This window comes from Eulemur rufifrons, chromosome 17 (genome assembly GCF_041146395.1).
Source record: "Eulemur rufifrons isolate Redbay chromosome 17, OSU_ERuf_1, whole genome shotgun sequence".
In the NCBI taxonomy this organism is placed as follows: Eukaryota; Metazoa; Chordata; class Mammalia; order Primates; family Lemuridae; genus Eulemur; species Eulemur rufifrons.
In genome coordinates this window covers 53144886-53162685 of record NC_090999.1, presented here as the reverse complement: position 1 = coordinate 53162685, position 17800 = coordinate 53144886, and the positions used below count along the sequence as shown (strand labels likewise).

The 17800-nt window shown below is 33.4% G+C and overlaps 1 protein-coding gene across 1 annotated transcript in view; it reads right to left on the bottom strand.

The window, feature by feature from the left end:
* Window positions 1–2287: 2287 nt before the first annotated feature.
* The window catches only part of ZFYVE16 (zinc finger FYVE-type containing 16), a 44498-nt gene continuing 28985 nt past the window's right edge, over window positions 2288–17800 (bottom strand). The window contains exons 8-17 of the mRNA XM_069492792.1: window positions 17450–17605; window positions 16741–16965; window positions 13150–13232; window positions 12256–12360; window positions 11747–11894; window positions 8861–8941; window positions 7751–7913; window positions 6710–6815; window positions 5605–5772; window positions 2288–2962 (exon numbers count right to left, since the gene is read on the bottom strand). Of these exons, the coding sequence (XP_069348893.1) occupies window positions 2804–2962; window positions 5605–5772; window positions 6710–6815; window positions 7751–7913; window positions 8861–8941; window positions 11747–11894; window positions 12256–12360; window positions 13150–13232; window positions 16741–16965; window positions 17450–17605 (1394 nt within the window). The 3' untranslated portion in view covers window positions 2288–2803. The remainder of the gene's footprint in view (window positions 2963–5604; window positions 5773–6709; window positions 6816–7750; window positions 7914–8860; window positions 8942–11746; window positions 11895–12255; window positions 12361–13149; window positions 13233–16740; window positions 16966–17449; window positions 17606–17800) is intronic.

The following is a 17800-nucleotide window of genomic DNA, read 5'->3' as shown; positions in this document are numbered from 1 at the left end:
GATTCTGAAGTCTAGTTTCCTTATGTGTCTACTTATTTTTTACTATGCATTAGTGGACATTATATTTGGAAAGTAATTTGAGGCCTACAATGAAATTACTTTTCTAATGGAAAGGATTTACGTTTTATTTTTCATGGAAGCATCACCAGTGTGGGAATACCTTAAAGCAAGTTCAATACTTAAGATTCTTTGGATTATTTAGGCAATTCTAAATGTGCCTATTATTTTACATAGCTTCTTCCACTTCTGGTTCATTGTCATCCTAAAGGTGAAACTATTTGGGGGTCTCAGCCTATTGTGGGGAGGGTGTCATGTTAGACTAACCACCTTATGTGGGACCTGAACTTTGATTCCTATCTCCCTCACTCCTTAAGGATGTCACAATAGGGCCCATGCTCACTTCTCTTTTTCTTTTTACTTTTGGACTGAAAATTCCTTATTGTCTTAAAATCTCTTTGATGTTTTAAGATGATTCTTGTATCTTAATCAGCTTTGATTGTTCTCAACAGGAGCATGATGTCAATACCTTATAGCATGCAATTTTCAGACACAGGAAGTTTCCCAAAGTTTGCATCTTTATTCCTAAATGGCTAAATCCTACTCTTTTTTTTTGGCATTCTCTGCACTTAGCACATACTACTTGTAGCATGGAATCCATAAATGCTGACAAGAACTATGTCTAATTTTGTCAGAACAATTAATCATTTTTAGAAACTTTTACTTAAAAATCTAACAAAGGATTCTGCACATAGCAAGTATATAGACACACACAGTTTGTTGGATAGCTGCACAATACAAATAGTTTAGATTTTACTTTATATTTTGAAATTCAGAGAAAGAGAATAGTATTCAAAGGCATAAAACCAAAAATAGATCATTGCAGGCTGAGTACAAAGAACCATTCTATTTCTTCACCCTTACAAAACCAAAATTTCAAATTAAGTACCAATGTGAAGAACATGACCAAATAAGTAACAAATGAATTTAAAAACATACATCGACAAGGAATACTTTAAAATGTGCTTCCAAACTGTAGGCACATAATTCCAGTTTTTACTGAATACAGAGACATTTTGAAAACAAATCCTAAGCTATCCCATCAAGGAATAGCCCTCCACCATTTGGTTATTTAAAGTAAGTTCAGCATTCACAGACTGTGCACCTACTTACACTACAAAATATATGCACTATATAGAGAAAACAAATTGGATTGGATATGCAATTGTTTTCATCTCACGCCATTTCAACAAACTTCACAAGTTATCACATGTTGCTATTTTATTTAATATCTGCAACATTTTACGTTGTTCATAGAGTACTATTTCCAGAGGCTGATATTCTCCTCTAAACTGTGTCTTTGGCTAGTACTACAGATGTGATTCAGTTGGAATCATATGCTCAAACTTTTAAAGTTCTCAGTCTCTCCTAGCTCGAGACCTCAGGTCCTGAGTTATAACATTGACTTGATCTTCAAGTTGAGATGCTTCATAAATATTTTTCTTACAACAGGGCTATTTAGTGTTGCTTCTTTTTCTTCAGATGTATGAGTGGTTTTTCATACAAAAACATATATATTTCACATAAGAATTTTAAAAGTATCAAAATAATGATTAAATTTTATATAACTTAAATGACAGGACTAAAATATGACCTTTACTTTTTTTTTTTTTTTTGCTGTTTGAAGTTGAAGAAGCAAGCTCTGTAACAATTTAAAGTACATAGAATTTAACGTATGCTAATAGCCTGTTATAAAAAAATACCATATAAAGAATTTAAAATATGCAAAAGTAATTAGTTCATTAAAATTTACACTTAATACATTGGTGTCAATGAAAATATGCAGATTTGCCATGAGATTTCTAAGGATTACAGTGGAAGTAAAAAACCTGTTTCAGGCTTCATTTATTGCTACATAATGACTACTTCAAGGTCATCTGGCCAGTCCTCAATCAGTCTTAGAAGTGGTAAATACAGTGGTATAATTTGGAAGAAAAGGAGGAAAAATAATACACTATGATACAAAAATATTACTTATATATAAATTATTAAAATTTATAAAACACATTCAGAATCATATGTTCTTGCTATAAAAACAATATGCTTAAATATAGAAGCACAAAATCCTGAAGCACCCACAATTATTTTAAGAATACCCATTTAATCAGGAAAAACTATATATGTGTGTGTGTTTTATATATATATTATCAATAATTTGAGAAGAAAAAAGGCAAAATTCTGATTTTAATCCAAATAATCAGTTTATCTAATCATGGAGATAGGTCTCCAATCCAATTATACAAATAAGTTATCAGCTTTATTCAAAGAATTATAAGTCTAAGATCTCAAAACTCGCCTGTGCCATTGAAATACATTTTTGACACTTTAGAAACCAGTATTCTAACCGGCATATACACAAAACAGATATTTCCTTCATAAGGTTACATCTGAAAAGGGCCTTCATTAAAATCATTCTTGGCATAAAGAGGTATACCTAAGTGCAGATACTTTGGCTTAGCATTTAAATAACACAGTAAATGCTATAAATTTCTTAAAGATAGAAGAAATCCTTGTCTTTTTAGTACTTAAATTAATTGTAAAGCTTCAAAAACTGTGATCTCTTACATTTTTAGATATTTAAATATTGTGCTAATGATTTAAAAAGATCATTTCTGCCTAAAGAGCAAAGCTTATGTGTTTCAAACATCAGACGTATTTACTTTTAGTGTTTGTGGCATTTCAGCTTAAGGGCTAGAGTTAGTTTTAACAAATCAGTTTGCAGTATATAATATAGCACATTCTTTCACTAAAAAAGATTTTCTAGAATGAAAAATACCAATTCTATTTCTAATGGTAAACTAGAGTTGGAGGTCCCACCATGGATCACAGGTATCAGTGCACTGTCAAGATCATTTAGATAATGCTGAGGCAGAAGTTGGCCTTCAGATCCTGCCTGAAATTCAACCTGGAAAAAAAAAATCTTGATAAGACAACCCTAGAAAATGAGCAATCTTATTTAGCTAACAATATCAACATAAAATAATTAAAATATTTTAAAATATCAGTCTAAGCTGTTAATAAAATACTTGATATATTATTTATAAAAAATATTCTATATTCTCCTATATTTGTCTACTACATAAATTATAATTGTCCCTCCCATGGATATTATAAAAATTAAATTGCCACTAAGTGAGACTTAGGTTTCCTCTCAGTGTATACATAAACACATTAGAGGGATTAGGCAATTTTAAAAACCTATGGTATTTAAAAACACTTAAAAATATTTCAAATTTAGGCCGGGCCCGGTGGCTCACGCCTGTAATTCTAACACTCTAGGAGGCCGAGGCAGGAGGGTCGCTCGAGGTCAGGAGTTCGAGACCAGCCTGAGCAAGAGGAAGACCCTGTCTCTACTAAAAATAGAAAGAAATTAGCTGGACAACTAAAAATATATTGAAAAAATTAGCCGGGCATGGTGGCTCATGCCTGTAGTCTCAGCTACTCGGGAGGCTGAGGCAGAAGGATTGCTTGAGCCCAGGAGTTTGAGGTTGCCGTGAGCTAGGCTGATGCCACAGCACTCTAGCCCGGGCAACAGAGCCAGACTCTGTCTCAAAAAAAAAAAAAAAAAAAAAATTTCAAATTTGCTATTGCAATAATATTTAATATTAGAATTTAATGTTGGTGGAAATTACATATTAATTCATTTGACTAAAGAAAACATTAACAATGCTTACTCAAATAACTATGAGGTACTTCCTTGAAAAGGGGATTCTTTTTTTTTTGAGACAATGTCTCACTTTGTTGCCTGGACTAGAGTGCCGTGGTGTCAGCCTAGCTCACGGCAACCTCAAACTCCTGGGCTCAAGCGATCCTCCTGCCTCAGCCTCCCAGGTAGCTGGGACTACAGGCAAGCACCACCATGCCCGGCTAATTTTTTCTATTTTTAGTAGAGACGGGGTCTCACTCTTGCTCAGGCTGGTCTGGAACTCCTGACCTCAAGCGATCCTCCCGCCTCGGCCTCCCAGAGTGCTAGGATTACAGGCGTGAGCCACCACGCCCAGCCAAAAAGGGACTTCTAACAGTGAGATGAAAACAAAACTTCCTCTTTCTAATATGAGAACTATGAGTATAACATATCCTAGCTGGAGAAAAGCAAACTTTCAGCATATGAACTTACCCATGTTTAGATTAACCATTCTAATAAAGAATCTGCTTTGAAAATCTATATTGGTTGTTGGAAATAGTTACAAAATAAATATACATAATAGATATGAATTGAAAGTTCAAAGAAAAACAAATGTCTCTCACATGTGAGATGATCATCACTCATTGTTAAGAGAAATGCACATTAATACTTGGATATTATTTTTCACCTATCAAATTGTCAAAATTCAAAAATTAGATTACATACTTCTTTGATAAGGATGTGAGGGAAAGAGCTCTCTTACAAATGCTGGAAGGAAATATAAATTGGCATAACTTCTATTGGGGATAATATGATAGTATCTTTTGAGTACATACTCAAACCTGGCAATTCTACTTCTAGGAATTTTTCTTGTGGATTTTATACTCACACTTATGCAAAAGCAAAATACTGTGGACAACCTAAAAATGTCAATCAACATATACCAAATATGCAGAAAGGACTAGTTAAGTAAATTATGGTACATTTATATAATCTACTACTACTATGCAACTGTTAAAAAGGATAAATACTAATCCATAATATTTGTAAGATACATTAAGTTAAAGATGTATGGGAAAAAATAGTGTAAAAGAGGGGGGACAAAAAGTACAAACGCACCTATTTGCTTGTACATGCATATAATCACAAAGAATATGTAAGAAATGAGTAACACTGACTGCTTGGCTGGGAGGGAAGACGAGGGAGGGTATGGAGGGAAACTGAAGGGTTGGGAGTTGAGGGTAGGAAAGAGATTATTTCCAGGGCTGTTGCCTTACACAACTCTACTGGGAACTATTTACATTGTAGCCTGGAGTGAGTATCTCCAAGGTCTACCAATGACATAGAATACAGTGTGAATGCTGCCCTCTGGAAATGTTCAATGACGTGGTCCTGTTATACATCCACATTTATACTTTTAAGATTTTAAATCAAGTATATATAGAATCTATTCAGAATAAGTAAATTTAAAACCCTGCCTATCAGGCAGGATAGTCATGGAGCAGGGGGCAGCAAACTATGGCCTGTAGGCCACACCTGGCCCTGCTGGATAAACAAAGTTTCACTGGAACACAGCCACACTCCTCTTTACATACGTCAATGGCTGCTTTCCCACTATAATGGCAGAGTTGAGTAGTTGTGAAAAAACCATACTGCCTACAATGTCTAAAATATTTACTGTCTGTCCTTTTACGAAAAAGTCTGCTGACCCCTGTTGTGGAGATTAATAGATATAATATATGTGAAGTGTGTAGCATACAGTTGATGCCCAACAAAGTTTAGCTTCCTTCTTTTATCCCAAAATAAAAGGTTAAAGAAAAAATGTTTCATTTTTTAAATATGCAAGACATTAATTTCAAAAATACATCACAAAAACATGCCTCACATTAATTTCAAAAATACATCACAAAAACATGCCTCACCGTATCAGTGTCAATGGAAACTCTGAGTCCAATTTTATTCATTCCATTACTCTTTAGAGTTTTCAGGTGAGGGCACAGTGCAGCACTACAAGCCATGGCTATTTCTTTTGCAAACTGGTAATAAGTTGATAAAATAGATAAATCCTGGTCCTTTGGAAAGTAGAACACCTGAAATGTATTTAAATTAGGAAACAAGTCATGATTAAGGTTAAAAGTAACTTTAAAAATGCAACAATTGCTGCTTTCAATTCAACTTTAATAAAATTCTAATGTAAAGTACCATGAAAATCACTTGTTGAGAGAATTCTTTATCTATAGCTTGATTTATACTATAAATAAAAACTCAAAACCAAAGGTTATGGAACATGGGAATGGAACTTAACTACTTGTAGCAATGAAAGCCTTGTTAACTTAGTTTAGAGAAGGGTACTAATGAATTCATCCTATAAGGACATCTATATGAAGTTAAGTTTCTATCCTCTTATTTTTCAAAAAAATTGGAACATGCAAAAATAACTTTCATACGTGAATACTGATTATCAATTAATTACAAAATATTTCATTTTTTGTAAAATAAGAGGAAAATGATGATAATATGGGCAAATGACATATTGTAGTAGAAATATGGCAATGCTGCTAAAACTTAACTGTTAGCTGGCAGGCAGTACCACCATATGACCTGCACTAAGCCTATGGAAATCCAAATCTGGTGCATAAAAGACAGTCTAGGGGGAAGTAAAACTCAGTGGAAATCAAGCAGGGGGAGGGAGAAGAAGGGAATGGGCGAAAACCTACCTAACAGGTACAATGAACACTGTTTGGGTGATGGGCACATTTATAGCTGTGACTCAAGCATTACAAAAGTGATCCATGTAACTGAAATCATTTGTACTCCCTTAATATTTTGAAATAAAAAAGATTTGAAGTTGGGCTGCAAAAAAAAAAAAGTCTGGGGTGGAAACGTGTGTGTCTCACAGTATAATGTAAAAAGTGTAACAAGCTACGCTTAAATATTCAGAGGTTGAGTATGTACAATCTCCAAGTTCAAAAAACAAAACCATATCAAAACAGCATATACAGAGGAGGAACTTTCTTTCTCAGTTACCTCAGTGCACTTTACAATCTTCTCATCAGTTTCAAAATCCGCTTCCAGTTTTATTTTTTCACTTGGAAATCCTTGTAATGATATTCCATCCACTGAACTGATAACACTACCAAATAAACATAATATAATAGGATTATTAGTACCAAAGTATTTTTGTGAAATGAATTATTAGATTTGAACAAATAGAATGAGGAGAAAAATTTACAAAAGCTCTAAATTTAAAGCAGCTACAAGATATTTTAATTATAAACAAAATTATTAAATCTATAGTTCATATTCATTTACCAAGATTTCTTGATTGTGTAGTAATCTTTTTTGTTTATCAATAAATTATTTTTTTCAGAGCCTGTTAGGAGCCAACATCAATAAATTATATCTCCTTTTTCATATGCTCGATTTAGATCTGAGGTTTAAAATGCCTTAGATAGTCTCTTAACAGAAAAGCTGTCTCATGAACTCAAAAACTCTATTTGGAATCCTTCAGCATTAGCCCTCTTCCTCCTTATTTGCTCCAGACTCCTTAGCCAATCTCCAAATAAGAAAACAAATGGGTAACTGAAGAGAGGAAGGAGTGGCAGTAATAATCTCTAAGGCCTCTAATGTACATATGTTATTAAATCCAGTTGTTCATATTTATAGTGAATCAAAACAATACAGTATATCATCCAAAAGGAATCTTTCAATTACTTGATAAAAAAAGGTACCATATAACAGAAAAAGTGTCTTGCATTTCTCAGCCCTGGCATCAAACCCACACTGTTACATAATGGATGTTTCATCACCGGTCCCCTCTCCCAAATGGACAACCCTTTAATAATTTACAGTATCCTGGCCAAAAAAAAAAAAAAAACACTTATGAGGCTGGTTAGGTACATGTTTGAAAAAAAAGACTGCATTCCCTAATTGGGGTATAGGTATAAGCCTTTAAATTAATAATCTAAGTCTATATTCATTCATAAAATATTTAATTTTATTAACAGGATGTTTTTATCCTTCCCCCTCCATCAAATCAATTACATTTTAGTAATGAAAAATTCCTACCCATTGTTTCCTTTTTCTTCAGAATCTACCCAACAGATATCCACATATTCTCTCAGGTCCACTGCATCAACTTTTCCGCATGTAATTTTAAAGTCTTTTTGCTCTCGTAGGGCTAACCGCAAGCCATCCATGGTCTCTGGAGTTATTTGTACCATTAAGCCATCTAGAAATGAGAGTATGTTTCACATTTCTTTTGCCAAATATCAATTTTGTATGTCTAAGACATAAAATTTGCTATCAGAATATGTTCTGTGCAAGATACAAGTTTTAAATCATTTGTTAATTATCCTAATGGTTGTTCTCTACTAGGAAATAAGAAAAGTATTTCATAAAGTTAAGATTTTTTTTTTTTTAGGTTAAACAAATAAAGATGAGAAATTCTGCTCCTGGCTATGATGAAATAACTGGTACCAAATGAGCCCTTTTATGACAACCAACCATGAAACTAGACAACAAAAAATGAAGTAACTTTTCAGGTACTGAGAAACAGGCAGTGTAATACTGAGACACCTAGAGGGAATCTCAAGAGGTAAGCCCAAAATGTCCCAGGCTCTCTGCCTAGTGACCCACTAAGTTTACAGTGGCCTCATTTGATTGAGAACTTAGAGATAAAGAGTTTGGTGAGGCCTGGAGTCTGGGGTCAGGAAATAGAAGAGAAGGGCACCTAAAGACTGTAAGACTTTCAGTCCTTACACCAGAACTGGGAACACATTAACAGAATGAGACTAGATGAGGCTTAACATAGAACAGCTATTACAGAGTTGAGAACAGAACAGAGATAACAAAAATCAAACAATGTTGGGGGATATTGGTGGTCTGGACCAATCAAAGTAGAGAGACTTTATTAACACCTCATTAATAAGCCCTATAGCAAAGCCAAAACAAAGTACTTACAAAATCTGCAGGCAAAACAGATTTGGAGACTGAGTACTGCCAAATTAGAAGGGACTGGAATATATTTTAGGATTTCCACAGATCTATCTTAATATAGTTAAAAGTCAAGACTACACAAGCTCAGGGTGTTCAACCATGAAATTGCTTGCTAAAACATAAATAAACCTTCTTCAGCAAAACCTAATAGAATCTAAAGTTATCTAAAGCATATCATACCTTCAACAATGCTGGACTTGGCAAGAAATCCTGAAGATGTTTTTAGAGCTCCATTGAATACTACAAAACTTGCACCTGTCACTGATAAAGAAATACAACAGTTATTTATGTTTTAACCTGCTCATTTTTGTGTTATATGATATTTGTTAAATGCAGAATATGGAGCATGCACATTTTAAGTACTCAGTAAATGTTATACCCATACAATTTACATTAGAAAGCTAACAAAAAACCTAAAAAAAAATTAAGATAAAATGCTATATAAAAATAATTTAGTGTTTGCATCTAATAACTGATGGACTATTATACTATTTTAAATGTTTGTGCCTGTGTTAGTGATTGTATAGCAAATCAAACATTCACTACTGGTGAGTACATAAATCAGAAGAGTCTTTATGGAAATCTAATTTGACAACTATCCTAAAATTATAAATAAATGTTTTCACTGACACACCAATTCTACCTCTAGGAATTTGTCCTATAGACAGGTTCAAATGTGTACAAAATTGCATGTGTACAAGGTTATTCACGTAGCATTATTATAAAAACCCAAGGATTGGTAAAAACTTATGTCCATCAATAAATAATAGTTAAATGTTCACATATAAAATGGAAAGTTATACGGAACACAAAAGCTCTTTATATACTAACATAGAATAATATCCAAGGTGTGTTAATAACAAAAAAGCAAGGTACAGAAAGGAAAACATGTTATGACTTATGTCAAAAAGTGGAAGAAAGATTATATGTGTGTGTACATGTGTGTGTATTAGCTTGAATATACATTAAAGCAAAAATGTCTCTGAAACCATATACAAGAACTGGAAACATTGGTTTAGTCTTCTGCAGGGAGAGTAAGAGGATGGCTGGGTGGTCAAGGGAGGAAAGGAGATTTGTCACGATAAATATTTATACCTTTAGAATTTTCTCACATAATTATATACCTATTCAATAAATAAATATTAAAAAATTGTTAAATCTCAATGACAAAAAAGTCAATAACATTAAGTTAAAAAGCATAACAAAGTGTAAATATCCAGTAAAAAATCATCTATTTAACATATATTAATATAAGAAGGAAATACAATATAATGCAATAATGGTCATATCTTGGCACTTTTTTCTTTTACTACTTTTTAAAACATATTTTCCAATGTTGCTACAAATGTGTATACATTAGTTTTAAATCAGAGGAAGAAATTTTATTAGCAGATAGAACATCAAACTATTTTAAACATGTTATCCTATAATAATGTATTAATTTTATGGAATACTTATTTCCTTTTTTTTTTTTTTTTTTTTGAGACAGAGTCTCACTCCGTTGCCCAGGTTAGAGTGCCGTGGCATCAGCCTAGCTCACAGCAACCTCAGGCAATCTTCCTACCTCAGCCTCCCGAGTAGCTAGGACTACAGGAATGAGCCACCATGCCCAGCTAACGTTTTTTTTTTATATATATTTTTAGTTGTCTGGCTAGTTTCTTCCTATTTTTAGTAGAGATGGAGGTCTCGCTCTTGTTTGGGCTGGTCTCGAACTCCTGACCTCGAGTGATCCTCCCACCTCGGCCTCCCAGAGTGCTAGGATTACAGGCATGAGCCACCAAGCCCAGCTACTTACTTCCATTTAACTTTCAATTTGTTAGGCCCTCTACTACCAGGGTTTGGAATCACAGCAGTCATTAAGGCTATTCAGCCAGACCTGAGAGTAATGTTGCTCACAGACGCTGCTCACTCCACCATCTTTATCATTTTTATGTTCCCAGACACTTACAGTTTATAAATCATTCTTTGTCCTTATCCACCCTATGCTCCTCCAACTAAGAGGAGTTGGAGCAAATGTGATCAAAGAACGACACCCACCCTATGGGATGCACTAAACCTAAAGATATCAAAAACAGGCCAGGGCGGTGGCTCACGCCTGTAATCCTAGCACTCTGGGAGGCCGAGGCGGGAGGATCGCTTGAGGTCAGGAGTTCAAGACCAGCCTGAGGAAGAGTGAGACCCCGTCTCTACTAAAAATAGAAAGAAATTAACTGGACAACTAAAAATATATAGAAAAAATTAGCTGGGCATGGTGGCGCATTCCTGTAGTCCCAGCTACTCGGGAGGTTGAGGCAGGAGGATTGCTTGAGCCCAGGAGTTTGAGGTTGCTGTGAGCTAGGCTGACGCCACGGCACTCACTCTAGCCCTGGCAACAGAGTGTGAGACTCTGTCTCAAAAAAAAAGTGCCCATCGATACATGAGTAGATTAATAAAATGTGGTATACGTATACCATGGAGTACTACTCAGCTGTAAGAAACAATGGTGATATAGCACCTCTTGTATTTTCCTGGAAAGACTTGGAACCCATTCTACTAAGTGAAGTATCCCAAGAATGGAAAAATAAGCACCACATGTACTCACCATCAAATTGGTTTCACTGATTATCGTCTAAGAGCACATTTAGGAATAACATTGATCAGGTGTCAGGCAGATGTGGGTGGGGGAGGGGATGGGTGTACACATACATAATGAGTGTGATGTGCACTGTGTAGGGGATGGACACGTTTGAAGCTCTGACTTGGGGTGGGGCAGCAAGGGCAATATACGTAACCTAAACTTTTGTACCCCCACAATATGCTGAAATAAGAATAAAAAAAAAAGAAAAGAAAAAGGGCAGGAAAAAAAAAGATATCAAAAACAGTCTTCCAAGTCTTTAAGCCTAATGTAGCTAGTCAGAAAAACACAAATTAACAATTTTTCAATCTGTTGTTTGTGTAGTTGAGATTTTAAAGCATACTATTTTATCACTGTCAATTCAACAAATAAGTAAATATATATATTTTTCCTTTTGAATTATATTAATGGAAGTTGTTTTATAAATTAGCAGTAAGAACCATGATGCTCACCTTTTCTAGGATGGCCAGTGGCACTGTTGGCCTGTGTGTGATAAACTCCATCATTCTGTATACAGACTAGATGAGAATCTGCTTCTGTACTAAAACTAGCTCCAATGCTAATGACATGCTCATTAGAAGAATTTATTACTTTCATTACCTGGAAAACAACACCACTTGTTTAGAAACACTTTTAACATTGTATGCCTATTCTAAGAGCCACATTCCTGATCAGCTTCATAACTGTCAAGCTTTGGTCTGGACAATTCCCTGTGAATGTGATAGAAACAAATGTTTTAAAATAAAACCACCTCAATCAATAGATAGACAAAACAGCAAGAAAAAACATGAAAAAATAAGATGAAATAAATTACCTATTAGTAAACAAATTCTACAATTTAAAAAACAATATTTATTATCATAATATATTAGCCTAATTCAAAACAAAATTTGACACAATTCTACGGAACTCTAATGCTCAACAACTGTCACTGAAATTTGAATAAAACAATTATACTTACATCACTGTATTTTTTCCGTGGTATTTTTATGCAGCTTTTTCCCATTTCCATATGAATCAATAGTTGATCTATATTATGCAAAGTATACTGGTAATTTCGAAGGTCCTATATAAAATAATCATATTTCCATAAACCTTAAACTACTGTCTATGAGCATTTACCCATCCATTAAATTCTTTTAAAAGAGCATCCGTCATTTTAAGGTTTCTGATACATAACACCATCAAAATGCCACTCAGAAAGCCAATACCAACTTAAAAGAACAACTAATCCTTCTAGCTCCTCCACAACAGTAATAAAGAGTATCATTCTCAGGAAGAATTTTGTAGTATTTGGGGGTATTTCCACTTCCTAGATACAGATCTTCCAAGATAGAAAAGATCTTCAAACCAGACATGGATATATAAAAGTGAATCCACTGAAATACTTTTCTATCCAAACTTCCTATTATCTAATCCAACCCTTCCTATTATAAATTAGGAAACTAAGGCTATGATTTGCTCAAAATCACAAGACTGACTTTACTAACACTTTTACTAAAGCTTCAACAACACTAGAGGTCTGTTTAGAGGTCTTACATTATCTAAATATGTAAGAACTACAGCAGAATGAATCAAAAGCCAATGAGAATCAGGTATACATAAATGAGGAGATATTATGTTTTAAAAGAGCAATTCATCAAAAACAGAGTCCATTTATGTTAAATGAATTAGGATTTATTATAAATGAACTTTTCACAATACTAAATATGTCAAATTAAATTAAGAAAATATAAATGTGTAAAACTTGCCAAATAAACTTTTAAAGTAACAGTATAAAGACACTTTATACTAAATAGTATAAATAATACTGACATAATAATAGATACTTTAATAAAATAGTTCAATTACTCACAACAAGTAAGTTCATAATAGTGTGTCCTATTTCTCCAAAAAGAGGTTTACGGCCTCTGATACTTGTTAGAGGAGCAGGATATGCTATACATAAGAAAGGAAAACTGGTTACTATCAACAAAAACCCAAAAAATTCTTGAATTTATCTTTAATTCTTATTTTTCAAACAAATATTATATATAAATACCACCCAATCAGTTCTTAGGGGAAAGTGAGAGATGGCATTAACCCTTACTGTGTATCTCCTAGATGCTACATTGAACAGAAAACTTCACATAAATTATCTCATTTAAAGCCAACAACAACCTAATGAGTAAATGTGTCTACATCTATTTCATAAATGAAGAACTTTCTCACTGAGATGCAAAAATTAATAAATTTGATCATAGTAACTAAGTTAATAACTGGTGAAACAGATTTGAAACTAGGCTCGCCTGATTCCAGAGCATTGAATCTTTTCATTACACATGTTGTTTCCACAAAATTACGGGGGGTGGAAAACTACAACAATGGGCTGGGCTCCTATAAAATTCTTATAATTTAAAGAGATATACAAAGATTTAAAAGCTTTTAAGGCATTTATAATTACTATCCAATTGTGTTAATTTATGAATGGTAGTAAACTTTTATAGTTCTTGGTTCAGCATAATAAAAGGAACATAGAGAGTCACAGAAACCCACGCAGAAAAAGGGAAGGAATGTGGGGTCTGTTACCTAGTGACTTTTCTCTTTCTTTAGAGGAAAATATAAATACTGGACACCAAAAAGAGAGAGATACCATGCTGGCAATGGAGCAGGCACTCTGAAAGAAAAGGAAGGTGAAAAAAGGCAGGCAAGACTATTTCTATAATGATAAAGAGCAGACACATTTTTAACCTTCAGTTCTCAGCTTAGGTCATAAGCAAACTAACCTCTCTAATATCTATTATAAAAATAGACTTCCTTAAAATTCTAAGAAAACACCACAAACCCAACATCTATTTTAAAGACTTAAGTCAAAGCAATCACATTAATAATACAAACATATTTTGTAATTCTAAAATGAGCAACTAAGTTATTTGGGGGACAGAGGGTCTAGACTGGACATTAGTGTTAAAAGACATTATAATGATAAAGGACATGATTAAGGTAAATGCCAACTTTTTACCTCATCCTTCTATGGATGAGGAAACATCCTTCGCAATCTGACAAAGGTAATTTTACTTAAAACACTGTTCTCAATAGGTTATAGCTTAGAATGACATATTAGCAGAGTTACAAAGGGACCTCACAAATTATCTAATCCAGCATTTAATGATATTCAAAACAAGTGGTCTCAACATTTAAGGACAGAGATTTTCAAAAACATTTGAAAATTACTAATTTGAGCCAGTTATCTTCAGTTGTTAATCTTGGGACTTTTAACATTTGCCATTAGCTTTTCATATGTACATTATTACCTCTATAACAAAATACACAACCTCCCATCCCCCAGTTCATGTCTAAAGAGGCAGAGGTACCAATAATGTCAAGGTACCAGCCTATCTAAAATAGAGCAGAACATAAAGAATTCAGAAAACAGCTGGGACTAATTAACTTCTATGTATAACTGATGATTTTCCTTTATGACTAACAAACAGCTATCACAGCTTTGCAGTTTCAACCCCTGTGATCTTTTAAGTCCCTCATACTGTTCCCATGATTTTCCAACCTTTAGTGTGAGAAAACCAAACTTACTATTTAGACATGCTACTGGCCAAAATACTGGCCATACTTACAGATTATGTGTTCCATAATGATTTGATTAGCTAGTATATTGCCCTAATCTTCCATAAAAACAGCATTCAAATATGAACACATCAGAGACAAAATACTGGGCTGAATGGAGGAAACATGTAGCTTAGAATGAAACTTTTTAAGCTCTTTGGTTTACACAGTATAAAACCTGAGACGAAAATTAAATTTTGCTACTTTTTATACAAGTTAATAGCATCACATGTTTAAATCCTAAATGGTAAGGAACCACCTCACAAAATCACAGAGTTTAATAAAATTTGCCAACTAGAGGGATTTAAATGAATATCTTTCACTGAATTTGTCCATTCTAAAATAGTAGTGAACACTTCTACAATTTCCCTACATTTAATTTTCCTTCAAGAAAACACCTATTAAATTATATTAGAATCAAATGCCTAAAATTTCATTAAATGTGAGGTACTTCACCTGCAATAAATTATTTCTTTTAAAAAATCAGAGATAAAAGACATGGGAGAAATTCAAAAAAATTTAACACTAGAAATGATTTTGACTTTGAAATAACAATATACATAAACCTAGACCATCACAACAGCTTTAAAATCTCCAGTTGTATCAAGGGTAGATACATAAACACACACACATGTACACATATACATAAGCAATACAGTCTACATCACTTTTGAGTTGTAAAGTAAATATCAGGAATATAAAAATAAGAAAATCAAGCTTAGAAAAATAATAACTACTATTGTTAAGTACCTCCTTACATAAAAATAGTTAATTCTTGATTATAATCAGTAACTGAATCAGCAGCACTAATAATCCAAAAATCCTTTATGCTTGGCTTTATGATGCAGAGAAATTGAAAGGGACAGTAATTTACCTTCCTAATACATAGGCAACATAATAAACTCCCAATAGTACATGCTTTTAAGAAAATTTTAGCAAAATATAGGTTGAGCATCCCTATTCTGAAAATCTGAAATCTGAAATGCTCTAAAATCTCAAAATTTTTGAACGCCAGCATCATGCTCAAAGGAAATGTTCACTGGAGCATTTCAGATTTTGGATTTGGGATACTCAACTGATATGTACTCCGTAAATATTTCAAAATCTGAAAAAAGTCTAAATTCTGAAAAACTTTTGGTCCAAAGAATTTCAGATAAGGATTACTTAACTGGTTCTATCAAAGTTTTCTATTTTGTTCTGACATAAAAAAAATTTAAGGTAAGGTAATATAATAATTTATTAACATCTAGAAACTTCATGACATACCACAGTTATCTTGACTAACTTGGTAGTAGAAGTGTGTTGTTTTGTAATTTTAAAAGTACACCAAAACAAAAGTAGTTCTATTAATCCATTAAAAATTGATTTTAGGCTGGGTGCAGTGGCTCACACCTGTTATCCTAGCACTCTGGGAGGCCGAGGTGGGCGGATTGTTTGAGCTCAGGAGTTCGAGACCAGCCTGAGCAAGAGCAAGACCCCATCTCTACTAAAAAACTATAGAAAGAAATTAGCTGGACAACTAAAAATATATAGAAAAAATTAGCCAGGCATTGGTGGCGCATGACTGTAGTCACAGCTACTCGTGAGGCTGAGGCAGAAGGATTGCTTGAGCCCAGGAATTGCCGTGAGCTAGGCTGACGCCATGGCACTTTAGCCTGGGCAACAGAGTGAGACTCTGTCTCTGTTTAAACAAACAAAAAAAAATTGATTTTAATGATTTCCCTGAAATTCTTATTTTATATTCAATATATTTGAAAATATGTAATTTAACTTACTATACTAAAACTTCCCTTTACATTAGGTATATAAATACCTTTATATTAACTTATTATATTCTAAAACTTACCTTTATATTCTGCACCCAATCTCAACATCAAACGCATAGGAAAAACCTTTGCCCACGGCATCTCCAGCTTCTGGATAAGAATTCCACAAAGAAAAGGATTATTCGGTAATGGGAGATCATCAAGTTTCTGAAAAGTGGGTGTAATAAATAGGAATCCTCCATGATCCTTGCTGTTGAGAAAACTCTCAGTAAAGGTAATATTGTCCAAGTTTCCTATGTATTTTCCTGGAAATAAAATAATTGATAAGAAGATGTTAAGTTATTTTGCTACTGTTTTCAAGAAACGTTCTGAGTTTGAATATTTCAATATAAACTTTCTTAAGTAAAGGCAATGTAGTATTTTTGTTTCTTACTTCCACCCTTTTTTTAAAAATTTCCACTCTTAAAAAAGCATCTATGAATATCTTCTGTGCACAAAACTCAGTTACTCCTAGAGATTTGCAGATGTAAGAAAATTACATAGACCCATTTAAAAAATCAAGGAGGCAAATATATTTCCATTTTCTAAATTAAAAAAAAATCTCTGTATAGACACTAATCACCTAAAATGCTAGATTTAAGAAGACCGAAAATGATTAAGATACTTTAAGAAATCAGCAATCTCTTCACAAAATAAATCTTTAGTATAGTCTGCATAATCAAAAGCATAAATGCCTTTAACTCATTTATCCATCTCCTAGTTTGAACGGTTCAAAATAAAATGCTTTACCTTTTAGAGCATCCTTATATATGGTGATAAATAGTCTGAAGATGTCCATAGGAATAGTATCTTCATTTGGCAAACATAACAATAGAATAACAATTTCTGCCTGTCCCAAGCCATGTAATCCATTGGTAGAGAAGTACCAATATTTCTCTGAGGAATCTTAAGTGATAAAAGCATACAACTATAAATGCCAACTTCTATTAACCAAAACAACTAAAAATAATTGTTTTTCCATGAAGCAAAACTTTTCAAATTCCTTATTTTCCCAAATTCTCCTCATAAAAACTTTAAAACGTATTGTATAAGATTCATATAAAAAAAGAAGAAGGATTATCTTATGGAATTAATTAATAA